The sequence below is a fragment of the Venturia canescens genome, chromosome 6, assembly GCF_019457755.1.
Source record: "Venturia canescens isolate UGA chromosome 6, ASM1945775v1, whole genome shotgun sequence".
In the NCBI taxonomy this organism is placed as follows: domain Eukaryota; kingdom Metazoa; phylum Arthropoda; class Insecta; order Hymenoptera; family Ichneumonidae; genus Venturia; species Venturia canescens.
In genome coordinates this window covers 560954-574679 of record NC_057426.1, presented here as the reverse complement: position 1 = coordinate 574679, position 13726 = coordinate 560954, and the positions used below count along the sequence as shown (strand labels likewise).

The 13726-nt window shown below is 38.0% G+C and overlaps 1 protein-coding gene across 6 annotated transcripts in view; it reads right to left on the bottom strand.

The window, feature by feature from the left end:
* Nucleotides 1–13726, bottom strand: part of LOC122412188 (zwei Ig domain protein zig-8-like) — an 87364-nt gene that overhangs the window by 29644 nt on the left and 43994 nt on the right. The window contains exon 1 of one of the 6 annotated variants that reach the window (XM_043421568.1): nt 716–865. The exons of 3 other annotated variants lie outside the window; for them this stretch is intronic. In XM_043421568.1, coding sequence (XP_043277503.1) covers nt 716–806 — 91 coding nt within the window. In that variant the 5' untranslated portion in view covers nt 807–865. 2 more of the 6 variants (XM_043421569.1, XM_043421570.1) reach the window with 2 other exon arrangements.

Below are 13726 nucleotides of genomic sequence, written 5' to 3'. Positions count from 1 at the left end.
CTTTCCTTTGTCAACGATCCCATGTCAAAGAAAAAAGAAATTTGGAATTTTTTGATTCTTCTGATCAAAATTGTATTTCTAGCATTATTTTAGCTAATTCGAACTAATTGAGAGAAAAAAAAAACAAATGAAAATAGAAAAATTAATAGTATTGCAGCGAACAAGGAATTCACATATGCGAAACGATTGGATATTTCAAAAAGCTCTCGGCAATGTGGTTCTTGTTTCGACAGGTTATCGTATTCCAGGGAGCAGAGCAATATATCGCGTGATGTTTCACGTGTGTTACCACCAACCGAAAACAGAGTACCCATTGAATTTCAACGCAAACAATGAATTATTGACCGCATTCTTAATACCTTTCGAATTATTTGTATTGCTATTAGAATAAATCTATTATTTGAATTCGATCCAGGTTTTCGATACTACTGCATTATTTTCATCATAAAATATCTGCAGGGTGATCTGAATGTGGAGAAACGTAACCGATAACTCTGCTGCACGATCTTGCCAAAAATTATGGAGAGATTTTTAGAAAACTTTGAATTGTCTCAATTTACTAAAATATGGATCGATTCATAAATACTATATATACGAACAATCACATTTTCCGGTGAAGCTGGTGTTTGTTCCGGAGAGTTTGAATTGGCAGGGTATGCGTGCATGCTCGTCCACCAGAGAGCCTAAGGGGTGAGTGTTAAAGCCGAAAGCTCACTTGGTCGTTGTCGTTTTCGTCGTGTTGTACTGGAAAACTGCTCAAGAACGTGGAAGTGCTCGTATAAGGGATGCTCTTGATCCAGATTCATCGGTGGCCATCTAGTTGAGTATTATACCGTAAAATCTCGGGAAAGAGCGTTCTTCCAAGTAGCCTGGTAAATCACAGGCTGTTAGATGTACCGAAGAAATACTCTATTAGGAGTAAGAGAATTTCGAATAAATTTTTGTATATTTTGCTTCAGCGATAAATATAACACAACAGAGAAAACGGTTTTAAAAATCATTTGGTAAGTCGTATGAAAAATGGAGGCAAAAAAAAATTAGAAAGGTTCGGTTGATCCATCGAATGATTTTTCTATTCATTGAACCATTTTTTCGACTTCAATTTTATTTGTTCATTTAATTTGTATGCTTGCCGTCGAGGAAATCAACGGATAATATTAAGAAAATGAGAAGAGTCCACGCAGCAACGAAGCGATATGTCGCAATTGAAACAACCAAAGAAAGAGAGCTTTTTGTATGATTCGAGGGTTGTTTTCGTGCGCTCTAATTAAGGGAGTTTAACCGATTGATGACGATCTCTCCTGTTTATTGGTCTCAGCGAGTGGAGGGTTTCACCGAGTTTTCTTAGTACAGAAGGTCTGCCTGAGGAAGAAGATGGAGGAGGAAGGAATACACGGAACAAAAGCAAAATAGGTTAGGTCGGCGAGAGCTTAATAACACGCGTGGAGATTCTCCAAGAGACATTTGTTCCCTCTCAGTCCTCTGTATGAAAATCTCCGAGCTTGCGAAACCCTTTCCGGCCACTAATTGCCGTGCAATAACAAGTGACCTTTCCCTACCTTCTAGCATTTTCCGTGGCTCGTACCTATCCTCGACGACGACGTTGCTTCGGGGCACACTTTTCCTAAACCTAGGATATAAATTTTCGGAGATTCTCTCCTGGCAAGTTTCCAGTTAGACGACGTATAATATGTTACAATGAATAATCAGAGAGAGAGAGAGAGAGAAAGAGAAAGACAAGAAGAGATTTTAATTAACTTAACGCCTTAACCTCAGAATCTAGGTGACTTCTGCGACGGAAAAGTGTAACTCAAGCTCTCCAGTTTATTTGGGCTAACAGGAAACGAAACCTTCGCGCAGAACTTATTTTATACTTGTATTGGAAAAACTTGCTTGCGAAGCTTTAATTTTGACCTGATTTATGATTTAAAGTAACCTGCAGAGCTTATCGCGAAAATTTAGCATGAGCTGGCTTAATCGATTCTTTTTCAATTTTATAATGTTTTCATATCCATTTATTCTTTATCGTTACTTTTAATATTAAACGCAAAGTCATCCCCTTCGAACGAAACTAATCGATAATAACAAAAACAATGTTAATTCATCGTTACTCATAAAGTTATTAGACTTAACTGTGAAATAAGTAAATAATCTCATCGTACATTTTACATTTAGAGAAAAATAGTACTCAGCTGCCTGGCTGCATTATACTTTTGTTCCTATACTCAAGAACAGCGGGTATTTACTTATCAATCCTGCATAATGCAGGCAATTATGCATAGATAGCTCTGGTTCGGAAAAATGGTCTTGCATGATCCATTGATGCCCATTATTTTATCAACGAATCGCGATGGTGATAAGCTCGTCGATGTTTGTGAAAGTGGACGGGCGCTCCTATCATTAAACTTTTATTGAAATGAACTGAATATGCAATTCCCAATCAAGCCGCTTGAAGCCTTACGAGAGGTGAACAATGTTTTGTTAATTAACCAACTTCGATGTAATGATTCGGATAGGTTTAATTTGGATTAATTGAAGATAAAATTATTTAAATCACTCCTGCGATAACAACGTTATTTTCTGATATCTATGAAATCTCTTTTTTATTCTGGCTTAAAGAGCCCGAGAGCAAGACCGTATGAATGAAACCATCGAAAATCGGAAATCGCGTTCGTTAGAATAAATATTTGTGGGCGGCGATCAAAGATCTTTGATATAATGAAGAATCGTTTTTGTAGGATCGTATTTTGTGCACTCGTACTTCCGAGTATATTACTATTACTGTGTGAATAAATACTGTGGACAAAGAACCTGAATAAAAAATATTATCCGTAGTGCAGCCAATTCTATTGTAATACGAAAGCAGTTTAATTTAATTTCGTAGCTCAATAAAGGTATAATATGCCACCAAACACTATCTGGTAGATGTATACGAATGAAGAAAATCACCTCGAAGAATTTGAGGAATCATATCATCAGATTCGAAATTAGAAAAAAGACATATAAAATTTCAGAGTATTTGACGAACAAAAATACCAGAGTTTTGAAATATTATAAATATTGAAGATGAAATATTTATAATAGGTTTCAGTTGGCTTCATGTTAATTCCATTTTGCATGGAAATATATTCGCGAATTTTAGCCTACAGGAGAGAATATAATGAAATCATATTACTACAGAATGGCATATATTAATAAATAATATGTTTTGATTATACCACAAATGCTTATAAACCCAAATATATCGGAAAATTATTATACATTCTCCATGAGAGATTCTAAATCATGTTTTGCCCAAATGTTACGTCATAATTTAAATTTTTAATGTTTTCAATTTTCAATTTTCTGTGTATGGGCTGTTCAATTTACCAGGGTAAGAAGCCTCCGGTTGGGTGATCGCTTCCACATGCACCGGCGTGCATATTCAGTGAGGAAATTTTGTACTCGATAATACTTAATAAGAAAAATGTAGAAGTGAATTGAGTAATGGAAGATTTTCCATCGTTTGTTTTTACATTTTTTCCAAAACACGCAAAAATATGAAGTGGATAATTATATTTATGAGGTCAATAAAGTGATAAGAAAACTGCCCAAATACGCGGCTCGATGAAAATATGGAACAATTAAAAGTAACATAAATGTCTAAAAAGCTCGAATGTAAAACGTGACGATGTTGTGTACACGAAAAGATAAATCCGTTAGGAAAATGGAACGGAGGAGTATCGTTGGTACATGCAGCTCTCTACCAAAAGCCTCTTGGATGATATATTTCATCAAACAGAGTGGCCGTTCACGACTACGCGCGGGACTAAATATACAAAATCACCAAATGTACGTGACGTTTATACGAATATTTGTACTTGGCATTATAAAAAAATGTCTTCGTCTCCCCTACTCCCCCTCTCTCCACATTCTGCGAGATATACTGCGAACTCTTGAAATTATGTGCACGTTTGTCATATCATAAAACGCTTAAAAAAATCACCCTCATTCCGAAAAAAATTTCAATATTTTAATCATCTTAGAAAATGAACGCTTTAAGATAAAAATTTGAAATTCAAGAAGGAGTCCGTCAGTCGAGGCACCTACTTTCAAAATACGTGTCTAAATATTTTTTTCCTTTCTTGAAAAAGACATTTCGATAGGGGAACATGGGGCAAATTGAACACACGGGGCAAAACGAACACCGTGTTCGTTTTGCCCCGTGATCGCGAAATCCGGGGCAAAACGAACACGACTCGAAGCGAAAAGTTTAATATTAAAATTTCCTGTTTTTTTTTTCTTTTCGAAACCACAATGGGCACAGGGCAGAGGCAAAATTTTCTGAACTACGAAAAATTCTTTAATTCTTGAATTCCCTTATTTTTTAAATGAAATGATGAACAATGTAAGAAACAAAGAAAATTGAATTCATTGGAATTGTTTTCTACAGAAATCGCAATGATACAATTCATCCATCTCCGGATGAAATATAATCCACGGTGAAAAAAATTGAATTCATCCCAACGTCTTTATTGCGAAAAAACTAATTTTTTGATTTTTCATGCCTCCCAGAAGCTGAGTTCGTTTTGCCCCACATTTTTTTTTTACGAGATTCGAGAAAGAGGGAACGGGAAAACTGATTTAGAACATAAACATAGTTGAATCATGATTTATATATTGGTGCAGTGAATTTGGAGTTAATTTTTTTCATGTTATAAGAAATTGGTGAAAAAATCCGCGACTTTAACCCATTTATTCGTCTCGGACATGAAATAAATGGGCCCGAGGAGGTCCCATTTCTTTTCTCACATAGCAGAGCTCGTCTTACGCGCGGACGCCGTCGCTTCCAACGCGTTGATTGTGAAAAATGCAATTTTCGGATTTTTTATGCCTCTCTGAGGCTGAGCTCGTTTTGCCCCACAAATCGTTTTTCACGAAATCCGACCTACAGGGAACGGGAATCTGTTTCAAAACCTAAAGATAGTTGAAATATCGTTTATACCCTGGCGCAGTGAACTCCAAGTTCATGTTTCACATGTCACCAAAAAATGGGTTTAGAAGCGATCTGCGACTTAACCCCATTTTTTCCTCTCGTGCATCCAATAAATGGGCTCGAGGGGGTCCTATTTCTTTTCTCGTATGCCAGAGCTTGCATTACATCCGGGAGCAGTCATTTCCAACGGCTGTATTGCGAGAAATATATTTTTATAATTTTTTTTGCTTCGCAGAGGCCGAGTTCGTTTTGCCCCGAAATTTTTTCTTTTCGAAATTTGAAAAATTAGCGATGGTAGTCAGTTTTGGGACTCAAATACAAGTGAAAGACCGTGTGCTCATTAATGAATTTATCTTAGTTTCTTAAAAGTTCAATTTGCCCCATGTTCCCCTATATCAAAATTTGAAGCCTCTATTCGTTGCCATGGTTTCGTTTATTTGTTGCCATGGAGCGTTGCCAAGCGTGTTGCTAGTTTAGTAAAATTTCAAATTTCATTGAAACGTCATTAAAATAGTTGAAATCGAGAACAAAGTAAAATCATATCAACGCATTGTGTCGATTAAACTTTGAAAATTATGAAAAAATTACTCACTCTTAAGGCAATGCTTCTGATCGATACGTGCGGAATGCACGTCGAAAACATGAAATAAGAGCACAAGTGAGATTTTTTTGTTTCTGAAGCGGTAAATACTCAGGCCTTCTATACATTTTCCACGAGACTATTAAAATACGAATGTTTAACAGCAGCTCTTCCACGAGTGGTAATTACGGTGTTGGGAGCCGAGCAACTCTAGCATATCTGGCGAGTGCTCTATAGCAGTGTTCAACGACTATACGAGCCCAGAGATCACGACTGGAAAACCTCCATAACATTATGCGGCTCAAATCAACGTTCCCTGAGCATGTGCGGTAAATTCGTGCGGTAAAAAAAAATGCAAAAAGTGTATCCAAAATGAAGCGACTAGTCGAAAACCTGAAGAGGTCACATTTTTTGGCAGAATCAACATAGACTCGAGCACCGTTTATACTTTTTATTTTCCTTATTCCAGCAGTCACAATTCCGGCTTTTTACGTGCCCACCCCGCGTCGTTCCAACCTTACTTCACTTTTCCTCTTATATTGTGCCAGCGAGAATCGTCCATGGTGTTGCACGCAGCTAGTCTTTCAACGCATTCCTGCACAGTACTGGATTTAAGCAGGGGTCTAGGGAATCTGAGGTAAATCCAGGCGATAAAGAGGACGATATTTTCACTGAGTTTCGGCTGATTGGGGCTCGGAAAAACTCTTAAAAATCTAGCACCCGCTCAATGATTAATACACCAACAGACAGTGCGTGACGAAATTGAATGAGATAAAACGAAGTGAGCAGAAAAAGAAAAATCAGATAATGAAAATAACAATTGGAATGAAAATACGAAAGGGAAATTAAATAAGAAAAAGCCTGCAGGAAAATGACGATCCAATAATGAATAAGTTGACATGAACGATGGTAAAATATTGTGGTGCATGCGCACGTATGTGTAAGACGCTATTGTAAATGAGTATGAATAACCAACACGTGATGTTAAGCGACGATTGTTTTGCTGGGTGTCTGCCGTGATTTCGTTCTCCATATGGCTAATTTGTTTATTTAACACAGTTAATTAATAGATCAACGTCCATTTCATTAATTGTAAATAGTACGTATTAACGAAGGCATCATTAAGCTGTCTACCCTTGACCGACTGGTTAACGAATCACAACGCGAGTGATTCAAATTTGCTCGATAATCCGTGGATCGTTAAGGACCGATCCTCTAATTTCTCCCTCATTCCTCGTGCATGCCATACCTGCAATTCTATATCCGGTATAGTACGTGCACGTTCAACACTGAATACTCAAATGAGGAATTGGCGGTGTAAAAGGTGAATTCAGCGAGAATATCATGATCGTCAAAATACGCGCTTTGAATGAAAATTCATTTCTATGGCGTTTTACCAATGGAATTAGAAATGAAACGAAAAATCTCACTGATTTCAATAATCATTTGAAATGAATGATTTCGATATTCCTTCAACTCATTCGAAAATACCGCGTTAAATAAGAATTAGAAGTCACGCATATGTTTCTCACGTTTCGTTAAACTGTCTTTGAACTATTTTCAGAAACCAATAATAACTCGAGGACTAGGTAAATTTTTTATTTTATAGTACTTAATGTTAGCTTGAGGAAGTCGAGTCTTCAGAAGAAGATTCGAACAGCGGAACTTGAGCTGAAATTCTCACAGAGATCCCCCTGAAAAATCGCCACATACTAAAACTGGAAGAAAAATGATCAACGGACAAAATATTTATCGCTCTTAAAGCAAGAGCGTTTCGAAATGTGTGAAATCGACTAATTTTGATTACCGCGGGGTATAGACGGATTCCAAGAACAGTCTCAAGTTTCCAAATTTCATGAGTAGAGAGATTTTCGCGTATTTCAGGACAAAGTGTGACATTGTTCGTGGAAGTAGTCCCTGTGATAGAGTTTCTGTGCTGCTGTACGTGCTTGTATGTTCCTACTGGATTCACGGTTCGATGAGGCGAAACGCGATAAAGCGACCAAGTTACGCGGTGTCTCTTGGTACATTTTATACTTCTGGATGGCTTCCACCACGGACATACCGACTCGAGACTTCGGTGATGTATCGAATAGAGTGCAAAGGGATATCCAGATATGAGTGTGCGCCGAGCAGGATATTTCTACGAGAATCACGTGCGGAAGAAGCACCGCTTCTATCTTGTCAAATAACTTCCTAATATCTCGACCCTTCGGAATTCGAGTCCCGATCGTGCTCTTTATTGAAGCTTCCACAGATAAATAAAGGGAAAAGCAAATTTAAGAAATTTGAGAATTATGAAGGAGGAAGTCGAAACAAAACATAATTTCGTTAAAAAATGTCAAGTCAAAAAGAATCCATCCGAATCGGTCGTTGCTGCTCCTAAAAAATCCATGTGTTCCTAAACTGTTGATTGTAACGTGTTGGGAAACAAAATCACAGAGCGGAGTCGATATTGATTGGTTCGAAGTGACTCGAACCACCGCTGCAGTAGTGGGTAGTGAAACTCTCCACATTCCGACAGTGTCGATTTCAAAAACGACTTCTTGCAATGACCTCGTAAAAAACTCATTGAGGAAAAAAACTGGTGCGCATATGGTGATAATGGCACGAAGATGAGTACATTGGAAAAAAGGAGTCATATGCAGAGCCCGATACGCCTTATACAGAATGCAATAACAGGTTTGCACCCCTATGATAATATTACGAGTATCTTTATCGGTAGCTTCATAATACAGGGTGTTGAGCGATCTCGAGGATGTTATAACACGAACAGGATACACTCGGAGGATATTAAAGTTCGGATAGCAACGAGGATGTTCTAGTTGCTACGTGCGAGAAAGCACTTGACGACTTTCATCGTGAACACGACCTGGCTAACGTTGTTATTTTATATTTCGTCCTCTCTGTCCTTATCTCAACGATTAACGTCTATGAATGGGGAATCGTTTGATCCTCCATTCACTATGATACGAGTAGAAAGATCGTGCTGGCATTTTTTTATTCACTATGATTTTCACAAAGGAGAGTAACAACAATTGTTCTTTATATTTGAGCATTTATCATTTTCACAACAAACGGCGATTATTATTAATGAGACAATGATTTACATTTTAACCTTCCTTGAATCAATTTTCATTAAAATATTACCTGCATGTCATTAAAGATGACAAGTCTGACATAAAAGTATCATTTGAAAAAAAATCTTCAACGAAAACGTATTCACTGAATGAGTCAACTTTTCATTTGCAAGCCCTACTAAATATTTGACAGTCAGAGATGATTGTTCTCGTAGATTGAAGACGAGTTGAGAAGCTTGAGGAAGAGCGAAAGACGGATTTCGCGATATGAACTGGCGGTCGGCGAGTAACACGTTTTTCTTGCAGTATCACCGCGTAACTACACGGAGACAAGCGAAATACACAGAGAATAACTGAATGCCGGTGTAGACGATGCACGAGACTACGCGTTTGATATATAAGCCAATTAACACAGAGCCAGTGGTAATTAGTAATTAAATAAATAAGACGATGATGGTGGAGTGTGTTGAGCGCTTGAGTGTATGCGAGCACAGAGCACGAGGGCTTCGGATGGGTGAGCATAGTAGGGCAGAGAAGGTTAAAAGTGGTTCGTGGTCGGAGAGAAAGCGGTTGCAGAGCTATGTGGTACGCGGAAGCTGTAGACAGTGGTGCTTAGTGCAGTGAACATTAAGCTCGACGCTGGTCGCCTTACGGCTCTTAGGCTTTTCCTAATGGAAAACCTCCGTGCGCGCCTCTCATACTCTAACCATCGTTTCTATATCCATGCACCCTTATAACACTTTTTTCTTTTTCTTTTTAAAAAGATACGCACATACTGACTAATATTCCGAACCGTGCTCATTCTTACAACTATAGCCTCGCACCGCCCTCCTACATATATTCTTAAGCACTTGAATACATGAGATGCTGCATTGCAACTTGTACTTACGCACAATTCGAAAAACGCAAAGGAGACACGTTCTCAAATATTTTAAATATTCAGTATATAGAGAGGGCTTATTTTTCAAAAGGCTGCTCTAAATCAAATATTCGTTGGGTCACCTGTTAAATTTCGTATGCCGTTTATCCTCAATGAACGAGATTCGCGAGACATGTTAATTGACTTTTGATGAATCAATTGAGGATTGGAAGAAGCTCAGTTTTCGACTACTTCGTACTGATGGGTGAAATTTTATTCATTTTTTCACGTATTTCGATTCTGAGTAAAGAAATCGAGTCCCCTACGTACTTGATTTACGAATTGTATTTTTTTCAATGAATGTTTGTAAAGCTTCTACATATGGTGATGGTTCTTTTGAATTAGGAAGAGTATCATGGAGCCGGAGATTAAAATCTCTTGAAAAACCTCCAATCTCTATCTTTGACGATTTCATCCATTGCATAGTCGAATAGAAAAACAGGTGGCTGTCGCATACCTTGGGAGGGCGATTTCCACCGGAGTGTTCGCAAAGCTCGAGGGAGTGGGAACTATGGAGCTTTGCGGTGGCTACAACGTCAGTAATATTGACCGAACCCTTTGGCAGAAAGCACGGCGATGGGAAACCGCACGGAATATATTCTACTCCACCGCGGCGTCCAAGTCCATCGAGCCTGTGGAATTGCGCTTTGTGCCAAATCGTCAGTCGCGGAGAGGAACCCTCCAAAAGCTCAACATTTTAGTGGTGGTTCCCGCGGATTCCACTCGCCCCTCAATTTCGCTGATAGAGATCAGCCATGCAATTCAACCAAATGATGCAACTTCTTTTTGGTGAACACTATAAAAAAAAATGGTTGCCTAGTTTATTATCGCTCATACCTTTGATTCCTAATGAAAATGGGAAAAATTTCAGTCATTCTGGTGCTCAGGTTTTTTTTTACTCTGATTAGACGGCAATGAACCCTTTTTTGATTCAATGAATGAGCCCTATTCATTATGACGATCCTCGATACATTTTTTCATATCTATAGACAACTTTTCTTCTATATCATAATTTGTAGGCGCTAAAGTGGAAAGTTTAATTTTTTCATTAGCTGATTTTAATTAGCTCGCCTCACGTGATTTTAATTGCCACACGAGTAGGATCATACGAGAACCAGTGAGTTTTAGTGAAATCTGTAATGCACTCGAATGACTTCAAGGATCCAACTGAGAAATGCAAATAGACGAGGGATAAAAGGGCGAAAGACCTGATACAATGAGAGAAAATTAGAGAGCGTTAGAGCAGATAGGAAGGCGGTTTGGGTGGCGATAGGATTGGAAGATTTTATGGAACGAGGACAAGAGTGATAACGAAGGTTTGAGGAGCAGTGATAGAGGGTGCGTTTTGGGCAGGTCGTCGGAGGGCCGGGGAGGAGAGACGGAACATTTTTCATGCTTTTTGCTTTGTTATTCGATGAATGGATCGAGACTGCACATGTTCAGTGAATACTTTCTGTCTTTGCATGCTTGTGTGTTCTGCAGCTAGTGAGCTCGATGGTAATTAAGTTCCACCAAAATCGCGGAGCGAGAGGCCGAAGGGGAGGCGCAATGGAGTTTACACAAGAATCTGTGCTGCTGTGGCTGCTGCTGAAAAGGAAGGACAAGGGGACGACGTGAGCGCATGAGCCCGTGGATATAGTTTCAGTAATGCATGACATGAATATATACACTTTATATTTACCGCGTGCAATCCGTGCTCACGGCTTTAGCTATATTGCAACGGGGATTTAACTGAGGAACGATCCCATTTCAATGAGAGCTTCATGCCATTACCGCATTAATGCAATTCGATTAATACTGTGTAATATTTGTAGCAAAGCTGCAGTGGAATTAATATTTCTAAAATTCTAGAGAAACGAATGGAGAATGACAACAAATTCAGTTGAAACTTTCGTTTTATGTTCTTTCATCATTATTTGTGCCCCTGGCTCCCCCACAGCTCATTTCAAAACTGTTTTTTTTTTTTTTTTTTTTTTTTTTTCAGGAAGACCAATCAAAACTTATGCAATTATAAACTTGATTGTTCACTGGTACGAGTATGAAATTGTAAGAGCTGCTTGTACAAAGAGAGAATTTAATTTTCATATTAGAGTATCAAGCTGAGATTTTCGTATGACTGCGGAGACGAATTTTCGCCACATTTATATACTGTGTGCTACTTGTCAATCACGCTTGTTTAAGTATGTGGCCAAACGTGTACACGAATATGGTGTGCCTGCCCTATAATGATGACGACACGAAACAGCGAATGTTTAGGTTTGTTTACGTGTCCATTCACCGAATGTATACCGGATCAATCCTTACGTTACCGGATCATTCTACGGGTTACCTACATACGTGAAATTTATTCGAGTTGACGTAGAATGGTATAATATGCTCGTTTTGCCATGAAGCATTTGTATTTTGAATACTTGGTGCATTGCAGCTCGCTTGTTAAAAAATGAAATACCTGCAATGATGTTGCAATGACAGCGCTACAGAAACGACCATTCGTAAGATTCGTGGTTGCGCAAATTCACCACTTATGTGCCATTGAAGTTTTGATCAGGGCTTGTCAGCCATGTTCACGAGGTTTATTCATCACAGATTACTTTATTTTGTATGAGTAAGTTTTTAAACTGAGTTGCAAAATTTACCATATTTTATTTAACCTAAACCCTAAATAGTATGATCCTCGATCAAAGAATTATGCATTCTGATTTGATATTATGAAAAATAATGTAAGTCCGTATAGAGTTGAGTTTGCTTAATGAACTATTTTGAAAAACTTGATTTCGAGGATCATGAAGAAGTGAAAAGATGGTGGCATGGCAGCGTTTTCTCTCAATAATATCGTTCGATTACGTACAAAAATATTTAAAGGAATTCACCACTCGTCACGAAAATATCGTTCATATTTTGTTTTTAGTGTTGTACGATTCGGAAAAGAAAATTTGATTCGATGAGCGTGGATTATTGGAAGACATATTTGAACCTCGGGACCAATATTTCGTAGTGATGATGTTATTTAAAAGCAATCCAGGTCAGGATGTGTTAGGAGGTCACTATATGTACATTCTACGAGCCAAGGTAACTGCGAAGAATATCTAACGTTTCTCTCATTTTATCTTTTTTCGCTTTTGTGAATTTGCCGCCTTTGATTCTTTCACATATCCAAATGTACTTCATCTACTTCTGTTCGCCCTTGCTAGTTCCATATACCTTAGTGAATGGGAAATATCTTGCTGCGAAAAAGTTTCGACTTTTACGTCGGTAACACGAGCGTTGGGAACAAATTTCTATGGAAATCCGTAACTCCCTTATCCTTCTCCTATCCCTTTCGCATCTCTCTTGTCTCTTTGCGAGTCACGTCTAGTGTTGGCAATTTCATACGTAGCTTGCACGTACATATAGCCGAGGTCGTTCGTCCACCGCGAAGCGAGACTTTCTCAATTTGAAGCGATCCAACGTAGCGAGGAATCGAAATATAAACCACGGACGAACGACAGCTTATTTTTCCCCTTTTTCCCACTCACTGACAATCTCGGTTCCCTCTTTTTCTTTTTTTACATTTTCTACGGTTATCATTACATCGCAACAGTCTTGAAAAATTATCGTTAATTTTTCGTATAAACTTTTCCAACGAAAATCCTCCATATCTTTACGAAATTTTAATTATGAGCTATCATGCATGAAATCCTCAGTTACATTATCATGGTTTTGTCAGTATTTGTGTCCTCGAGCACTTCCCCCAGATTTCCAAAAACACTTTGTTTCACGTTTTTAGTTTTATTCAATCGATTTTTCGATGATAAAAGCTATTCTTCAAATATTTCATCATAAAAACTCTACTTTAATTGTAATCAGAGAATAAATTTATATCGGGTGATACCCTGATTTTATACCACTTAGCGAATTTCTTTAACTGGAAAACATTAGAAAATATATATAAAAAAAAAAATTTTCGCGACAGAATATACCAATTATAGCGAATTCTTCATAATATTTCAATTCCCTAGCGATGTTCGCGTCTCTTCAATTCGATCGACATTAGCACGAATATGAGTGACGTTTGACATCAGCCAGAGTTTTCGAAAGCTCTCAATATCCTGATTCAATAGAATTATGAGCTCGACGATTTCTGAAGATTTTTCCAATTAATTTTATGAATCTTTTTCAATACTACCATTTGA